The 19,745-nt window shown below is 41.6% G+C and overlaps 1 protein-coding gene across 1 annotated transcript; it reads left to right on the forward strand.

Moving 5' to 3' along the window:
- The first annotated feature begins 1,548 nt into the window (after window positions 1-1,548).
- ugt8 (UDP glycosyltransferase 8) lies at window positions 1,549-19,117 on the forward strand. Its single transcript, XM_030094216.1, has 6 exons — window positions 1,549-1,810; window positions 6,399-7,228; window positions 10,682-10,824; window positions 15,654-15,730; window positions 16,635-16,854; window positions 17,049-19,117. The coding sequence occupies exons 2-6, from the start codon at window positions 6,401-6,403 to the stop codon at window positions 17,425-17,427; spliced, it is 1,647 nt and encodes a 548-aa protein (XP_029950076.1). The 5' UTR covers window positions 1,549-1,810; window positions 6,399-6,400; the 3' UTR covers window positions 17,428-19,117.
- The last annotated feature ends 628 nt before the right edge of the window (window positions 19,118-19,745 follow it).

Raw genomic sequence — 19,745 nt, forward strand, 5'->3', positions numbered from 1 at the left:
GCAGCGAACCTCCACTGTCAGCAAACTCACACTGAACTCAGCCTCTAAATTCTTTATCTCCACCTCTTTTCTGTCTGATAAGGATCTGCCCGAACTCGGCATGTTCCCAGCGGAGACGCATCACAAACCTTTTTTTTCCCCCCAGCCGCAACATGTTTACGGGCTCCACTGTGCATCAAGTACAAAAAACAATGGTTTGGGTTTCTGCACACACAGAAAGATTTCTTAAAAGGTAGTTTTGGGAAGTGCCATCAGGGCTGAAGGCCTTGGTCAGAGACCTTCTATGATAGCCAATTGGATTCAAACCAGCGAACTGGCAGTCACAAGCTTCAGCCTGTATCTCCAACCTGTCACCCATGACATGCTTTCTCAGTACTGTTTGTTTAAATGGGAGACTGGTTGACACAATTATCATTTGAATCTATCACAAAACTTTTTTTTTTACAGAACCAAACTAGAATTTCTTATTAGTTTAAGTGTATTGCAAAATAGCTGCACGGTAGTGTAGTTATTGCTCTTGCCTTTGGTTGAAATGCTGACCTTTCTGTGTGGAGTTTGCATGTTCTCCCTGTCAGTGAATGTGTGTGTGTTTCCTCTTGATACTTCAGTTTCCTCCTGCAGTCCAGAAAAATGCACATGAGGTTAATTGGTGAGTCTAAATTGCCCCCAGGTGTGAATGTGAGCGTGTGTGGTTGTGTGTGTCTCTGACGGACTGAAGGCCTGTCCAGGGTGTATCCTGCCCTCACCCATATTTACCTGGGAATGGTTCCAGTGCTCCGTCACCCTGAACAGGAAAAAATGGTATTGAAGATGAATAGATACTGCTACATATATAGAGTACTACAAATATGTTCTCACATTCAGTTACTGTGACTTTCCTGAAATGTTGACATGCTTTTAAGAAAAATACTCACATGGTGGTACTTTTAAAGTAGAAATTATCTTCAAATCCTGTTTGACTGTCTTTGCTATATCAGGCACTCAATTTGATTTAACTGTATTAAAAACAACAGTAGTTAAAGTATCTTCGGTCATTCCGAAGACACAGTTTCTAAAAACACATATTTGAAAACGGACTTTATTTTGTTAAATGGGCAACAACAATGGTAGCAAAAACACTAAGTGTGGGCAGCTCAGTAAAAGACTTCTAGTTTTAAAAATAGTGAAATACAACATATTTAAAAAGTACACTGCCTAGCTTCAGTAAGGAGTTTTTCATTATATCCTCATCTGAGAATGTGTAGCTACTCTTTTGTAGTGTTTGCTGAGAAATACAGCAAGCACAATTAACTGGGCTCTTGTTTACCAAATAAAGCAGGTCCTGAAGTGATATCTGAAGATGTCACACAGGGAAAACCAGTTTTTACCAGCCACTCTACACAAACTAACCTGTGACCTCTAAACTCGGGCTAAAATTGACAGTATCAACACAGGTGGCGTTACTACCTGCAGCAGTGTCACTGTAGCGCGCACGAGCACTTCTGCACTCCACCCTTATTTTACTTAACCACTCTTCTTTTCTCTCTTTCCGCCACTCCCTTCTTTTCCATCTCGCAACACGGCAAGTCCCGCCTTCCACCTCTCCAGGAGAAAGAGCCTGTGAGGCTACCGCTCCCTCCGCCCGTATTCGATGCCCCGGGACCCGTTTAACTTCACGGCCCTTTTGTTTTCGCTCGAGTCCTCTGCACTTTTCTTTTGGGCTTTCCCTCCCCCGCCGCTTTAACTTGTGTTTGTGGGGAACCGGGGCTGCAGCAGGCTCACCTCACCTTCCCCACCCCCCCTGCCCACTGAGCGACACTCAAGTCTCAAGGTAAGGCCAACTCGGGTGAGCTGCTGCTGCTGCTGCGCGCGCCGCGGCGCAACAGGTGCACCGTCAAGGCAGAGCGCGCGCTACGCAGCTGTTAAACGACAGGTTTCTCTTGTCTATATTCACACACTTCCGTGGCACGGAGTCATCGACGGTATGAGCGACGCTTCTTGGTTCGGATCAGCTGTTTAATTATCTTTTGGAGGAGCTCGTGCGCGACAGCCGAAACCCCCTCCTTCCTCTCGGAGTTCCAGGTCGCTGCCTTATTTTCGTGACTTGCACAGGTCATTAATTCGGAAACGGCAGGTTTCCCTCTGAATTGTGAATAACTTTGGGGCTCTGGCCCGTTTCACACATGATACAAATTATTCTCGGTGACTGTATGTTTTGGCCTTTTGGGTTGTTTTTCAGTGGTGTGCTACGCCTTGACTGAAAGATAGAATCTGACAGCAAATCATACGAGATGGTCCTTTATAGGCTGAAAGCCAATGGCATTTAAAAATCTGTCGCGCACGTGCTGAGTTTCTGCACTTGTTCGGCCAGTCATGTTGCACAAACGCAAACCAATCACCTGATGCTTATCAAGAAATCTCCTGCGTTGAAACTGCAGGACAAGTCTTGCTTCAAGTCAAGGCCCAACATGGAGTCCTGAAATTTAAAGAAATGCTTCATGTTGAAGTTTATAACACTTCAGCAAAGTTAAAAAAAATTAATAACTCCACATATTTCTATTTTTTAGTATATTGTTTAAATAAGGCACCGTGAATAGTTACAGGAGTTACTCGCATTTTCATGTTTGCTCGGTAAAGCATCGATTAACTCTTGGTTACAAAGATCCTGTTGAACCAGTTTCTGTTGTCAATTCTTGCTCGGGAGTGTGTGGAGGCACACAGCGCAGTTGGATTGAGGGAAGTGGCTGCTGGTGAAAAAATGTTGAGGATGTAGGAAAATGTTTGCAAACAGTAAACAGAGTATTGATGTTTCGAAAGTCCACCCTGTCTGAATCATACAGGTGGATTTCTAATGCTCAAGGCTTGGTATTTCAGTCAAACTTTGCTTTTATCCAGAAAATAAGTAATGTCCTCTGAGGATATACCTCTAACTTTGATATTCAATGTACACTCTCTGACTAAAGCGAGTGATACTGGTATACAGAGAGACCATGTTTCCATTATAAACATCATGGGATATGACAGGGCAGGGTTTTTTTTTCTTTATCCCATTTTCATTTTGTTTTCACCAAAATCTAAGAATTCATATCTCCTCATCATACCTGTGTTGCCCTCCATTGCCCTGCCTTACCTTAAAATTACAAATTAATATTTTACTCTTGTCACAGAAGTTTCACTAAACTACTTCATTTGAAGTGTTGCAACATTTCATTCCTTCTTTCTCGAAGACATTCTTGAAGGCCGACATGGACTTGCAACCACTGAGCACACTGCACGTGCTGGCATGTTGGAATTCATTATCAGGGTGTGACTTTTGATTTGTTGAAATTGCATGCTTAAGGTTAATCATTTCATCACTTATTTTTTTTTCATACAGTGTTTGGCAGTTTGCAACTCATTCTGTAGTCACCATGGCTTGAGCAATATCACTTCAAAGATAAAGTGAATCACGTGTCCCACAGTATTTCGCCTGTGTGTCATGTTTCGTATTTAAAAATATGCCTTTATTTTAAAAGTCAAGCGTGATTAACATGGACTGCCTTTTTATAGGACCGACTTGACTTTTTTTGCGACAAATAAACTTCAGATTGTTTTATCTTGCTCTGTTTGGAAGCAAATATGTGAGATTGGCTATTTATCCCCCCTGAATATGAGCTCTCGGATGCCATATCTCCCCTCTCAACAGGGTGCAATGAGCTAATGAACCCCTGCTGGGGTAGCAGCATGTCTGCTCCTCCTGCTGTGCCAAATCAAGAAAAATGTTCATCTAGATTAGGGCATTAGAGATTGTTAATCACTGTGTAATTACCATCTTGTGTGACTGAATAGATAAAACATTTTTTTTTTACAGCCAAAGCTGTAATTGGTTTGAATAGGAGGAATACACAAGAGAAAGATGTAATGAAAACCGTATAAACCATTTAATTCCAGATGATCACAATGCTATCGTTGCAGTTTATTTGGATTTCGTCTGTCAGAGCCAAAGTGCTTCTCACACAAAGCACCAGCAGCTACAAAGAAACAATTTGTCTGTACTTCACAGCTCTGTGGCAGTTTTAAAGTGAATAATTTACCCGGTTGACTAATGTGAAAGTTAACTGCAGCTTGGCTCCTGTGGATGGAAAGCAGGTCAATAAGGTTAAAGGATTAAGAGCAAATCTTCAAACAGTCTTGTCTTTCTTTACTTCTGGTTAACGATAATCATTTTTCATTTCAGATAAAATCCACTTTGTTGTCAGATTAATGTGTTTTATGGGATTAAAGGAAAATTTAAAAAAGGAGCCCTTTTTTTTGCTGAATATTTTTTTTTTCCTTGTAACATTTATGTGAAGATATTAACTAAAGCAGGCATGATTTTTAAAATTTCCTGGGCCATGACTTCATACACTTATAAAATTTAAAAACCTTTTTTTGAGCTTGGTAATGAATCAAAGCATTTAACAGCATCAACATCGTAGTTGTATATTTCCCAGCTCTCGTCTTCTGATGAATTAATCATCTATACGTTGAAAACTTTCCCCAGATGAAAACTTTTCTTTAACTTTTGTGCATTTCCTGCTTTATTCCGCCGTACTTTAGGTTCACACTGTTTATCTCATCATTTTGAACCTGCTCATTCTGTTAATCCAGATAATTTCCTCATCTAGCCCCGTGTGCGCAGTAACCAGACTCCACTGTCAGTAACCTAAGTCATGACGCATTACAGTCGCCGGTAGACAGCGGCTGGTTTCTATAGTTACCGTCAACAGTCTGGATTGAGAGGTATTTGTAACGGCATACAAAGGACAATGCTAAAGAAAATGGTGGCCACCTTGATTACACTTTGCGTTGGGCGTCTGCTGAGGTCGGCAAGAATTTCCACACAGATGGCTGGTGTGCTTCACAATCCTGCTCAGATGCTATCAGGTGATGGGTCAACAGCAACAAAAAGAGGTCATGCCATTCGTTATACATTCAAACATAATGGCAACGCAATCAAGTGATGTTACCCAGGCACTGATAAATTGTTATGTTAGCGATATCTTGCGTGGCTGACTTGAAGAAATAACCACTTCCACTTGTTTTAGTCAGTGCTTTATGTCCTTGACAGGATTCTAGTGTGACGTTATAAAATGTATGGTTACATTCACTCGGCTTACCTGCAGGCGCTCTAACGCATCAAAACCTGCAGCCACATGTTGCTGAGCTGCATAAAATGGTATTTGTAAGATCATGCTCTAGTAAGACCTGTTCCAGATGAACTGCACCTCTTGTTTTTCTAAAGCATATTTCAAAAAAAGATAGACATAAAAAAACATATGCCTAGAAAGGTTTTATTTTCTACATTATATTAGATGAAACCCTAAAAATAGGGGGGGAAAAAAGCCAAAACGGAATAATCAATGACTTTCCACAAGGATCTTTCCACTGTTGATCATTAATCCGAGTGAGAAGGGGAGTGGGTGCAGGCATATAGGCCCAGGCTATGCCATAGAGGCCCTGATAATGGCTCTTTGTGTGTGTGAATAGAACGACTGGGGGTTTAGAATGACGTTGGTGCTACCCACGCCATGTCAGCGACGGCTGTGCACAGGGTGAGAGGGATGAAGGGGTGAAACTGAATTATGTTAAAAGACGGCAGGCAAGGTTAAATATTGACGGTGAACTACGCAAATGTGCAAACACTGAAAAGGTCAGTTGTCTTAGTCTACGTATGAGCCGACTGAAACTAAGATGTAACCCCAACAATTGAATTTATTTTCCTCATTTGAGGTGATGGGCAGGGATTTGTGATTTTGGGTTTGAGAGACTACTACCTACAAATAAGATGGGTGATTGATAGAAGCGAAGCTGGAGAAAGTCTCAGTGTAACTTGATTAGTTTGGTGAATTTATTTTTCTGTTTATTGGTCAGTGCAGTGTTTTCAGAAGAGTGTCAGATGTACCACAACACTGAGAGCTGGGCCAACACACACATCTTCCTGTAGATTTGGTACATTCAGCATGAAGTTTGTTGCTTTTTTTAATGCAACCAAATTGATAAAGAGGGAAGACATGATGCTCATTTTATTGCATTTGATATTGAGAGAAATTGTGAAGAATGGCATAATAAGGAAATTGGCATTATTTTTCTTCAGAAAATTCAAGTCCTTTTAATTGTCAGTCGTAATTTAAAGGCGGTATCCATATTGGACTCGTACCTCTTTGCAGTAAAAAAAAAAAAAGGAAATGTTTAGAGTTGTCAATCTTCATCAATTATTATGCTGTCATTTTAAAGAATTTGGGTGACTCTTGATCAATTTGTCATTTATATGAATCCTGATTTAATATATAAAGTGTATGATACAAGCCTGATTAGTTCTCCTCTGATTTTCCACTGTGATATGACTATGTTCGTCATGCAGGACTAACGTGTTTTTGTTTTGTTCTCTCTTTCCTCAGCCATGCTACTATCCCCGTCACTACTCCTCCTCGGCCTCATCACCTTGAGTGCCAGTGCAACGCGGGCCGCTAAAGTGATCGTGGTCCCTCCCATCATGTTCGAATCCCACCTCTACATCTTCAAGACTTTGGCCACGGCGTTACACAAGGAGGGCCATGAGACCCATTTCCTAGTTTCCGAGGGTCGCGAGGTCCCGCCCTCTCCCCACTACCACTTACAGCGGTACCCAGGGATCTTTAACAGCAGCTCGGCTGACAATTTCCTCCAATCCAAAGTCACCAACATCTTCTCAGGCCGCCTGACATTTCTGGAACTGTTTGACATTCTCGACCACTATTCTCAGAACTGTGACGCTGTGGTCGGCAGCGTTGAAGTAATGAACCGCCTGAAAGAGGCCAAGTTCGACCTGCTGCTAGTGGACCCCAATGAAATGTGTGGCTTTGTGATCGCTCATATCCTGGGTGTGCAATACGCTGTGTTCAGCACCGGTTTGTGGTACCCCGCAGAAGTAGGAGCCCCGGCGCCGTTATCATACGTACCCGAGTTCAACTCATTGCTGACAGACCGCATGTCCTTGACGCAGAGAATCGCCAACACAGCTGTTTACCTGGTGCAGCGCTTCGGAGTCCATTATATCGCGTTACCAAAGTACGACCGGATTATGAAGAAGCACGGAGTAAAACCTCAAGTGGCCATGGCCGACCTGGTGCAGGGGAGCCGGCTGTGGATGCTCTGCACCGACATGGCTCTGGAGTTCCCCAGGCCCACTCTTCCACACGTGGTGTACATAGGAGGCATCCTCACTAAGCCCCCCAGCCCACTGCCAGAGGTCAGTACCCAGACAAGACGCAAAGATTTACAGACTGTGAGGCAGGCAGACGGAGAGAAAAAGATTATCAGGTGCAGATACATGGGTTATTGTTTTGTTGTTTTGTATTGTTGTTTGAAAGAACTTCAACACGTTCATCCAAATGTCACTTTAGCCATAAATCAGCGAGCGCCTTTATTGAAAAACTGCTCTCTGACCTAATCCAGAAATTTCAAAGTTATAGTTATGGCTCTATCAGCTGTCAGTCTAAATCTGTGGTTAACCAAATTCCAGGTGTCATTTCCAACTATTTTATATGCAGAACAGCTATATATTATGAGCCTGCCAAAAAGTCATTTACTTTTTATCCTAAGATGGTTTTATCCATTTAAAGATGTACAGACTAAATTATAAAAGCCAGAAGTGTGTCTGAGTCGCGCTCGCTCAGGTCACAGTGAAAACCCAATCCTGATGTGAGCTGTTGTTGACAGAGGCACTGCAGTATCATTGCTAATTTAGGGTGGCAGAGTTTGACTTTGCCATCATGCAAATGTGGGATTCCGAGGCAGGATGCAGAGACTCATCGCTCTTTAGGCCCTTCTTTGACTAAAAAGACACGCAACCTTTCTTTTTTATGTCTAAGACAGGTAGTTGCATAGTTGGGAACCTTTTGTTCTGGTCATTAAAACACTTTTAGCTGTTTCCGAGCATACATTCACAGATATTTTGTACTGTCATTTTCGGGAAGTGTTTGTTCGGTATCTGGAACATCCACTGTGATGTAACTGACTGAGTTTCATTTCAAGTTGAAGCTTGTTTATTACTGTTTCTGATGGGTGCGCCTGTTGAGTTATTTAAGGGCATCAAGTTCTCCCCAATGTTTTCATTATTAGTGGTTGTGTTTGCTATTCGAGTGAATACGTCTAATTAATTGTTATTTTTCTGTGTTAGGAAACCTGCCAAAAATATCTGTTAGAAATTCCAACATTTGATTGTTTCAAGAAAGTGTAGTCAGTGGTATTCAAATATTTTTTAAATGCTCATATTAGCTGTTGGATTTTGAATAATTCTCTGGCTAAAGAATTTCTCTGAGATAAAAAAAAAAAAAAAAAAAAAAAAAAAAAAAAAGGATTTTCTTTTCTGTTCTATGCAATTATCACATCCTGCCACAAAGGCAAGCTTTTATGGATGAGTCTGGGTCAGGGATGGCTTTGGCTTGAATGGACATGGTGGATTTTGAGCCGGGAGGGAGGGGGATTGATGGAGAGCAGAGGTGGGCAGCGACGGGGGTCAGTCCAGCGTTTGGACACTGCGAGCGCGGGCCGTCGGTATCTGCTGCGGGGAGGGTAGGGGGTGGGAGGGGGGGGTTTAGGAATGCCGTTCCAGCCAATGGGGTACATTGTGCTGCGTTGTGTGGAGGGAGTTATAATGGAAATGGAGGGAGAACGAGGTCATTGTTCCGGGCAGAACTCAGGGGACACTGAGACTCCTTTATGGGGTCACTAAGGCTGCGTTGTAGGGACAGTAGGGCTGTGCTGCTGGGACACAGAGCCCAGTGTGCCCTGCGGCTGCTCTGTGCCAGGGCCGGCCTTAGCTGCTGCAGCTGGACCGTTGGCCTCCGTCCCTCCGCTCGCCCTGTGCCTCTGTCCCTGCAACATGGCTGACGAGTCCCCAACCACTGCTTGTCAGTCAATCCTCGAAGATTTTAAAAATGACTATTTTACCATAGTGTGGACTGTGGTCAATACAAAATGAACATCCTAGAAGCCTCTCTTGCCCTCGTGGCTTCCTCTATCGAGGATTTTCAGTTTGATAATTTCAAGCTATATTTTTATCCAACAGTCTCTTCAGAGAGGATGACCCAGGAATGTGGGTCAATTATACCTGACTAAATCCTAAAGCAGTTTCTTGTGTCAACCTTACATTTCTCTGGATGAGGAACACACCTCTACCATATTTACTTTATTGCACATGATGTCAGCTGTTTTTATTATTTTACCACCTCAGCATCAGTCTGCCGCAGGTCTCCACCTCTCCTCACTGAAGTTGTAGGACAAACATTTTACTGATTATGCCAACGTCTGAAACAAGGCTTTAGTGGAGACTTTAATTTGAATACGACTTTAAGAATGAAGACGGGACTTGCAAGTACTTGCTGCCGTCTCCCTCCCGACTTTGTTAAGGAAATGAAGTCGTTAAAGGTAAAGAAACAACCTGTGATCATCCCATAGATTTTATATTGATTTACCCGTTTAAATTCAGTGTCAAAGAATTTTCTAATAATTTTAATCTCTGAAATGTTAAAGTTGATCACTTGTCATTAATTTATTCATCCTCATGGAGACATCTTGATTTCAGTAATAATAAAAGAAAACAATACTGTAGTCACTGTACTGTAAAACATATAACCCAAAAAACGACCTGCATGTACCAACATTATATGGACTGACTGACAATGCAAGTGTATTATAATATATAGACTGTTAAAAATTGTTCTTAACTGAATTAGAAAAACCTTCAATTTCTTAAAAAAAAAAAAAAAATTGCTTTTTAAAACACAAACTTAATCACCAGTGGCATTTGGAGTTTGGTCGATGTCGCTCATTAGTTTTAACTGCTCAGAGCGCAACTCTGAGACGTGCTACATGCTGAATAGTGTCAGAGCTCACACACCAGAGGTGCTGTATGCTACACATGGTCTCATTAACAGCGAGCCGGCAGCACACAGCAAACTCGGTTCCGTAGAACAGTGTGTTTGATGTTTGTAGGCTGGTGGTCTGCAGCAACGCATAGAGTCCTGTGTATTGTTTTGTATGGTGTATCAATTTGACTTTATGGCATTTAATAAGTACTTGTATGGTGCTCAGTGTTTGGCAAGTAGCTGAAGGTTAGTACTTTTGCTTGTCCTTTAAAAAAGTGGCATTGGTGCATCCCTGCTACTAGATATTGTAAGCGGTTTATCACCAAGTTATCATTTTACTGTTCAGCAGCAGCATGTATTGCTCATTACTTATGCTTAATGCTTATTGCTTTTCTTTTGTATTGAACTGTTTTATTTTTTGCTTTTGTCAATGAATGAAATAACAAAATAAGAAATAACAAAAATTGTCATTATTACATTTAACAGCAAAACCATAAATCATACTGCCTGTAGCTGTGAGATTAGCTCAGATGAAATGGCACCATAATTGTTTATTTCCTGTTGGAGATAAAAGAGGCCAGATAGTGGCAGGATCCGTGATGTTGTAAGACTGTAAAAAGTCTCTTCTACTGATGAGTGTTAAAGATTAGGAGTCTATTAATTGAAATGATCTTCCGTGTGAGCAATATATGAGCTTTATGTACATAATATGGAAGAATTACGATTTTGTATCATACAATTATTACAGGTTTTGTCTTGCAAGCCCAAAGCCTGGCCGTGAAATGTATTTCTAAAGTTTTGTTTTTTTTGTTCCCCCCCTCATATTTGCACAGGATTTTGAGGCATGGGTGAATGACACAGCGGAGCATGGCTTTGTGGTTGTGTCGTTTGGAGCGGGAGTGAAGTACCTTTCCCACGACATTGCTCACAAACTGGCAGGAGCCCTGGCCAGGCTGCCCCAGCGAGTCATCTGGAGGTAAAGAAAATCTGCACACGCACAGCTGTCACTGCGACAGATGTGAGCGGCGCTCTGCGGCTCAGCCCAGCACTCGGAAGGCTGTGAATCTCAGGGGATTTTAGCTCGTATATATTTACTGTTCATGCAGACCCCCACTGTCTGCTGCTGTACTGCGGCGCATTGTAAAGAGAAGACAACACATTGTTTCTCTCCATCGGACTGGCTTTCGAGGCCACAGTCCACCCCCTCCTCTCAGGGTTCAGGGAGTTATCTCAGGTCATCCGGCTGATCAAACACCACTCAGTAGTTCACCCTGACTTTACCTTGAGGCTCTTTCTTCTTCCTCAAGGACAGCAGACATGTGTTTTACTTTGGGATTATTTTTCCTTCACTTTGAAAAGCCACAATAATGAACTAATCCACGTGGTTTGTGTAGAAGTTAGTCTGATTTCAGATTGTTGGTTAATTTTCCACTTCCTACGTCTGTAAGAAGGAATTATAAAGCTGTGCATAAGTTAATCAGTCAGTTTGTCTTTTTCCAACAAAAGAGTTGCTTTGATTGAAGTCTTTTCTTCTCAGAAACATTTAATCATGCAGTAAAAACAGCACTGGGTTCATCATTCATTCTCTCTCCCTGTGATTCATCGACGGCACTCTGACACACCGTTTTGTGTATTTTTGGTCATAAGTGGGAGAAACTGAGTATCGATGACCAAAGTGCTGAAATGCCCTAGTAAACTGTTTTGTAGTCAGTCTATACCAGGGTAATTATTCTGAAAGGCGTACATCATCTATGGTGAGCGGCTGTGGCTTGGTTGGTAGAGTCTCTTAAGCAACAAGTTGCAGGTTCAATTCCCCATTTCCCCTTGTCCAGATGTCTAAGTGTCAACTGTCCTTGAGCAAGACACCTCGCCCCAAATTGCTCACAATAGATAGATTGAGCGGCACTTGCACAGTGTGTGAATGGCTGAATGTGAATGAATAGCGTGAAGCACTTTGGGGACTGGAAAAGTGAAATCCGTCTGGTTTTTAAGATTTAACTTTCAGTCGTGCAGGCTCAGTTTTTCAAGGTTCTGTTGAAATTTTATTAGTTTCAATCGGTGAGCAAAATGACGCCATTTTCATTTCACTTCAAAAATGTTCTTTTTGTTAGTCAACATCTATAATCATTAACTGTTGGCAATAATGTCACATTGTCCCATTGCATCTTGTAATCTACGGAGGGAATTTTAATGAGAGCATATTTTTAAACCTTCCCGTGATGAATAAACCACAAGAACTGGATAAACCTCTAAGCCAACAAACCACACCTTACAAAAGGTGTTGGATATTTGTGACTGTTATGGTATTATTACAGTCATATCGTCTGGGGGGAAAAAAAAGAAACAAAGCTCAGTATGGAATATCAGGTGTTTTTCACTTCATGGCCAATTTATTTACGACTTTGGGAGATATTGATGTCTCTACGTTTTCATCATTATAAAGTTTTGCTGATGATGTGATGGTGTGTATTTCAAAAAGGGGTATGACTGGAAAAGGGAAAGTGAAGTGCAATGAATGAGGGAAAAAAAACCACCAGAGTTCTCACTACAGTTTATTAGGTTTTTCTCTGTTTTGTTGAATCTTTTTCAACTTAAAATCCTTGAAATAAGGTGTTAGAAGCACATAAAGAAGGGCAACACTTATTGAATTCCCTAACTGAATACATCAAAGATGAATGAGGTTTCACAGTAAACTAACACACTCGTGCCGGGTTCAGCAGCTGGTATTTCGGATAAAGCAGGTTTGTAGTGCAGTTTCTTGTCTGGACCACAGTTTAGGAGGAAAAAAAAAAGAAAAGCATTCACTTAACATAGCATTTAAGCAATTGACTAATGGACATAAACAAAACATGTTCTGAACATTTATTTGGAAAATAAATGCTTCTACATAACTGACACACTGAAAACTGGATCATTATGAGGGCATTTATACAAATTAAAAAACAATGTGAAATGTTTAAAGGCTTTCAAAGATATAGATTTCCAACAGATTTGATTTGTTTTCTACATAACACTACCACAGGTTGATACATTCATTAAACCTGAGTTTGTTTTGATTAGAGTCCAACCTGACAACAGAGGGAGGAGAAAAGGCTGCAAAAAGAGACCAGGGAGTGAAACCTGAAGTTAAAATTTGACCATCAGCCAGTCAGAAAACTTGCTATGGTTTCTGGCCACCCAGGAAAAAGGATCTTTATAATAAACCACAACAGCTCAGAATTTAGATGTATGAAGATTTAAAGGAAATGACGCCACACTGATTTTGACCGCGACTCTTCTGCCATTGAAGCAAGTCGGAGTAAGGCACGTAACCATCTTGTAACTCTCAAGGGTCGCAGTGTGGTCTTGTATGATAAAGCCGCTCTCAGTGCCTCCTCCAAACTGAGAACACAGAAAAGGAAGAGGGCTGATTAGAGGAACAGGGTCCCGGCCAAATGAATCGTGTCATTGATAATTGGCCCCATGAATGTTGGCTTTGATTGGCAGGACAGTGAATTGGTGCTTTGTTCAAGAATGAAAGAGAGATGAAAGCGTTTGGGCTTGGGATGGAAGCAGACAGAGATGGACAGATGGGGGTCAGAATGTTGCATGCATATGCATTGTGTGTGTGGAATTGCTTCCGCACACACAACTGCAGCTTACATGCGTAACACTGCACATACTCACCATAGCATAGGGAGTACAATTCAATGAGCCAAGTGTCTGTGCAGTTTGTTTAGGGACAAGGAAATGAGATACCAGTTCAGTTCAGTCGTTTAATTTGACTATTTTCATGCTGGATACACTGCAGCGCTGCATAACAACAGGTGGTGATAATAAGAGGCCGACATCAGAAAATTCAATGAGAAGAATTTCAAATAAGAAACAGATCAGAAATAATCAGTAACTAGATGAAATGTAGTCTTTCCTATTGTTAATCGAGCGGCCTGAGAAAGAATACAGCACATTGCGTACATTTTTTTCCCCTCCTGTCAAGAGGAAACAGTCTCAACTGGTTGAGTAAGAAACTCAGCAGGTAAACACACATCCTGTATTAACACAAGCCGAGATCACAAAAACCAACAAAACCTAGAATTTCTGCAAATATGCCAGACTTCAGTTGGACTGACACTGTCAGGTTACTGTTTACTTTAGTTCTGGTTGCTTTTGTGTATGTGTGCCTGTGCGCACCTTTTTTTTTTTTAAGTTTATTGGATCAGTTTTCCTGGGGTCCTCACAAGACTATGAGGTTTGCAGGTCAACCAGCCAACTTCTAGAGTTTTTGGGTGATAAAAGAAAAGTTTGAATTTAACCAGTTTATATAAATGCACATAGAGAAATGATCAAATAATAAACTACGATCATGTAAGTTGGACAGATTTGTTAATGTGTGAACAGGGTAGTTACCTCGTCTCTTAAGCCTTCATTTATTCAAATCAATATTTTGTCAGCTATTGACTCGTGAAGGTGTTGTCCCTGGCTGCGCTTTCTGTGTGCTCAGCTGTTGCAAAGAATGACGTCTTCTGTTTTTTTCTTTAAATTAAAATGAGATGATTAGATCACATTTACACATTACCTTCCCGCTGCTTTTGGGTCACTCACTAGCTCTCAGTAATGCCAAATGGCAATGATTGTCCTAAGTGTCTGAAAAGCTGTCGTTCTCCGTTCGGTCCTGAGTGACTATAGAAGTATCACTGTGGAAAATAGTTGATGAGTTAACGCAGGTTTTCAGTCCAGCTAGAGTTGGTTAAATTCGCCTTTTCCACTGGAGTTTGCCCCTAAGAACAAAAAGACTCATTCAGGAATTCAAGTTTAACATTGTTTTCCACACGTGTACCTGGAGATCAGCGCAACTCGGAACTGTTAAGAGAAGCGATTTCAGTGTAAAATCTTTCAAGTGTTTTTAAAAAAATGATTTAATCGTAAATCAGTTCCTTGTTATCCTTCAGTGTCTCTTTGTAGTTTTATTGTTGTTTTATTTATATGGAATTGAATCTTAATTCAATTATTTTTGCAAAGATAAAAAAGTGTACTTCTTTGATGGGTTTTCAGCAGTCCAGGCTGATGATTGTCTGTCATTGAGTTTTTCGTAAAAAGATTAATTAAATGAATATAGCCACCTTGTCAATGAATTACTGTTGATATTCCAGTATCAAGGTTTTCAAGCCTCCCCTCACAGAATTAAATTCATTTTTACATTCTAGGATAGTCAAAATTACTTTTAATTGATGTGAAATCTGTAGTAAGTTTTTGTATATAATTTGCAGAAGGCTTTTTTTAATAGTTATTTTTTTCTATTTACAATGCATTCATTTCTAGAAATCTGTGTTTTGATAAAATACTTAATAGTTTAACCTTTCTTTCATTTCATCTTAACATTTGACTCATTTAAAGGAGAAAATCATGATGGGGGAAAAAGCGTTCCCTTGACCCCCAGGTTTTTACTGTGGCTGCTTCTCTCCCTCTGGTTATTCCCTGGCAAAGGCCCGCTTTGAGAATCACTGATGCTGCGTAATTATTTTTAGCATTTAACACTTTGTTTTAGAGGACTTCATGTCAGATGTGCTCTCGTCGAGAAACTGTCGGCGAGAAACCATCTGCAAAGTGTGAAGCATGTTTACATCTTAATCTGTTAATCAGTAAAAAAGCCTCTTGGGAAAAAAAAAAGGGTATAATCATATGTGTACCTGACCCCTTATGGTTGAACATCGGGATTTTTGAGGTGTTTGCACAAGAAGACGATAACATACTGTGCTCAAAAACCAAGATAAACTGGATCAGTGCTGTTTGCCCTTTTACATCACAGTTTCCTTTTTTTCTTTATAGATTCTCCGGCGTTCCACCCAGTAACCTTGGCAACAACACTAAGCTTGTTGACTGGATGCCTCAAAATGACTTACTAGGTAGGTAAATGTGGAAGAGAACGCATGGCTCCCTCATAACATCTTTATAACTGATGATAGAATTTTTTTTTTTTGTTTGTGTTATGTTTTGTTTTTTTCCATTTCAAGAATGTGATTCTGCTCGTCTTCGCACATAACTGACCTTTTTAAGTTTTTAAACTCTGTTTTCCATTTTCAAGGCATGGAGGATTTGACCTTAAGCAACATGCACTACTAAAACAGCCGCGCTCCCCTGCCAACCATAATAACAAGTAGTGCTTCATTGCGCAAGCCATCAGGAATGAAAAATATGTAAAGACACGCACCTATTGAAAGGTGTCATTGTGTTGTGCAAGAGAGCTTTGCTTAGCCTACTCTGCAAACACTGTAATGTCCTTTTTGTTTGACTTTAAGCTGAGTCAGTGAAGTGTTTGATATAGTAAAACCCAAACCCATATTTTAGTCTGGTCTTTCAGGATTCTTTGAAAGGTTTGGGGATATTTCCTCTTAATAATGGCAGTAAGATGAATCACCTTTCACCTCGGCTGCCTCTTCGTGTTACATTTCGTTGATCAAACACTTAAACTGAAGTCAGTCAGGCAAAGTTCATGTGGGAACATTCAGCTTCAGTGCATCTGAGGATACGCACATGGGCCTACAAGGTGGTGAAAAGAAAAAAAAAAGACGAGACTGGAAGGAAAAATTTTAGCCCATTAAGTGAATAACATTTTGTTATTTCATAGAAGTGATAAAAACGCTGCAAAATGTATATTCATGAGGTAGGAGCAACACTGAGCAGGTTTTTGTAGGATTCACTATATAAACTGTATCAAACTGATAAAATGTAATTCACAAATCCAACCTGTCAAAAATGAGAAATGGACTTTTCACACTAAGAAATGACCTCCCGCCTCTTGTCGTCCAGGCCACGCTAACACACGGGCCTTCCTGAGCCACGGGGGCCTGAACAGTATCTACGAGGCCATGTATCACGGCGTTCCGGTGGTGGGCGTGCCCCTGTTCGGAGACCACTATGACACCATGACTCGGGTGTCGGCCAAAGGGATGGGTATCATGCTGCACTGGAAATACATGACAGAGGAAGACCTCTTCACTGCCCTGACCAGCATCATCAAAGACAGCAGGTTAGACAATACCCAGTGCCTTGGGGTTATTGTTTCTGGATGCCACCTTGTGACGAGTTCTAGAATCACGTCTTAATTTGCCTTTCATAATCAGAGTTCCTCCTGATGTGTTTGTGTCTGTGACGTTCAATAGAAAGGCTTTTCTTCTTCTTTTTTTGATTTGTTCTCTTCACCTGGCCCCTCTGCTCCTCTAGATACCGGCAGCAGGCACGTCTGCTCTCCAACATTCACAAAGACCAGCCGGGTCACCCTGTGAACAGGGCCGTCTACTGGATCAGTTACATCCTCCGTCACAACGGTGCTAACCACCTGCGCTCAGCTGTATACGAGGTGTCGCCCTACCAGTACTTCCTGCTGGACGTGATCTTTACTGTAGGGGCGGCATTGGCTCTCGCAGGTCTCGCCCTGCAGCGGGTGGTACGATTGCTGAGGGGGAAGGTCGGGGACCACAGCGTCGCCGGCAACATCAGGGACGACGGCAGCGTCGCCAACGGACATTGTCACAGCGAGAGCATGGCCAACGGGAAACACAAACGCAATGGCTCCTTGAAAACCGAGAAAAAGATGAATTAACGTTCTGGATTTGGAGCAGACGAAGCAGAAGTTGCCCTGAGGACACAGCCCTAGGTCTGGTTCACCGGTTTCATAAAAAAAGAAAAAAGCTCATAAAGAAAGCTGTTCTTAGGTCTGCGTTACGAGGCAACTGCTACTCAGAGCAAGCAAGAGGCTGTAGGAGGAGACACAATGCATCGTGTGGGGACAGAGAAAAGCATTGAGTGCTCAAAATGCGTGTGTGTGTGTGTGTGTGTGTGTGTGTGTGCGAGCGCGCGTGCGTGTGTGGGTGAATGTGTAAGCGTGCAACGAGGCGAATTTAACCCACTTTTAACAGCAGCGGCTACAGCGAAACGTCACTAAATTGGAAAGTAGACGAGGATGAAACACAGCAAAGACACACCGGAGGACGTTGGTTCTACATGTGCGTCTTCCCTCCTGCATGTCCTCTGTTGTCTTCCCGCCTTCCTCAAAAGTGGAAGGATAACGAAGAGGGGAAATCCCGAGCGCCAACCCTTCATCCTCCGAACAAAAGCATAAAAGTAAATAGATAGTTTTTGAGAAAATCTGAAGTTTATTTAACTGCAAACTCCAAGTGTCTGGGTCAACTGTAAATAGAGGATAAATCTATTTATTACTGTACAAAGGCATTTTAATGTTCAACCTTTTTAACATGATCTTATTTTTAATTTATTTCTTATAAGAAAAAGTGGGGGGGGGGGGGGGGGGACTGTGACTGTCGATGTGGGCCCACGAGTCTTGGCTCATCAACACAACACTGTGTGAGAAACTGAAACAAAAGAAATAATCTTTGCAGTGATGCGCAGGTCTGTGCTTCCCTCTCTGGCTCCATCCACAGTATCCGCTGTGGTCTTCAGAGCAATCAGTGTGAAAACGCACCATATTCCCTTCTCACACAGCAGTGCCAACTTGTGACTACGCTCAGCTGGTCCCATTGTGTCTAAACTGACTTTTGTTCTGTTGGAGAATAACTCCACTGAACTGTTTGGCTAGTCTGTGTGAAAAGGTGATTATTTTGTCAGAGAAAGACGCATTATTGATCACTACCGAGGATACTGTGGATAGGCAGACTCAGAAATGTGCTTCAGCTCGTCGAGTCAGGAGATGAGGGACACGTCAGAGCATTATTCATTCATTCATTCATTCATTCATTATTGTTTTGCTTTTGTCAAACCTACTTTGTAATTCTGAACCCCTTATCTATTTATTATTTCTTGTACATTCACCACTTGATTGCCATTTTCAATGCTACACTTGACTTTGTACATCACCTCCAATTTATTTGATAACTATCTGTTAATAAATGTATTTGGTCTTATGTGTAGCAGAAGCTAGTTTTAAACAATTCAGGTAGAAATTTCCATTTTTCCGGTAATGCTTCAGGGTAAGGGGTTACATTAGAAGTTAGTGTAGAAACGTAGGCAGATCGGTTGTAATGATTTTAACTCGGAGTGTGAATGGTTCACATTTCTGTTTGTGGCCTTTCGCACTGCAAACATATGTTTGCACTATGCTTGAATGCTTGAGGGGTTTTAAATCAATACCCAGCATCATACCGAGTGTGTGAATGAAACAAAGCAGGTGAGATGCAGTATGTTGGAGCCCGCTGAGTCATGAAAAAAACTGAAGCTCGGTTAGGTGTTTGCCCAAAATACGCAAAAAAAAAAAAAAAAAAAAAAAAAATTTCTTTTGGAGTTAACCTGCCGTCTGTGACTTCTTTATCATTACTTTATCTTGATTCTTGGCCTTCATGTATGTTCCTTTTAAATGCAGACTGAAGGAGGAAATACTTCAATAATTCAGATCATAAAGGTGAACCACACTGATTTCCCCCTGCATGGTAATGTGTCAAAGTGACACTGATCCCCCGCGTTGAAATTCTCTTTTCTTGAACCCCTGTCAGTGAGGCCGCAGCACAAGACGAGCTGGAAGAGTGTCATTCGAGTTTGTGGGGATTCAGTATCTCACTAATGGATATTTCAGAAGGGCGGTGCTCTCTCGCTACAGAAACTGTTGGTGTCTTTGTTTTTTGCGGAACAGACCTATACCTGCTCTATCATAGCAAGGAGATCAATTTTCCAGTGGGAGGGGGCAGCTTTGTTAAAGAGACACCAGTAAAGTCATCTTAACCTGTTACAAAAAATTGAGAGCGTAACACTCAACCGACATGTACACAGATCCTTTATTATAACCCATAATGTCGCCGCCCTCCGTCCTCTGTGAGCTGCCGCTGTGCTCGTGCGGCCCCGTCCAGCCGCGCTGCAAACAGACTCATACTTGAATTGTCATCGTCAGCTGAGACATCAACTGTTTGGCTT

Source organism: Salarias fasciatus, chromosome 6 (assembly GCF_902148845.1).
Source record: "Salarias fasciatus chromosome 6, fSalaFa1.1, whole genome shotgun sequence".
Classification (NCBI taxonomy): domain Eukaryota; kingdom Metazoa; phylum Chordata; class Actinopteri; order Blenniiformes; family Blenniidae; genus Salarias; species Salarias fasciatus.

Excerpts from the sequence above, each read along its gene's own strand:
- ugt8 (XM_030094216.1), top strand. The coding sequence starts at position 6,401 with ATGCTACTATCCCCGTCACTACTCCTCCTCGGCCTCATCACCTTGAGT. Across the intron at positions 10,825-15,653 it reads CCCCAGCGAGTCATCTGGAG|ATTCTCCGGCGTTCCACCCA; the intron begins GTAAAGAAAATC and ends TTTTCTTTATAG. Across the intron at positions 16,855-17,048 it reads AGCATCATCAAAGACAGCAG|ATACCGGCAGCAGGCACGTC; the intron begins GTTAGACAATAC and ends CTGCTCCTCTAG.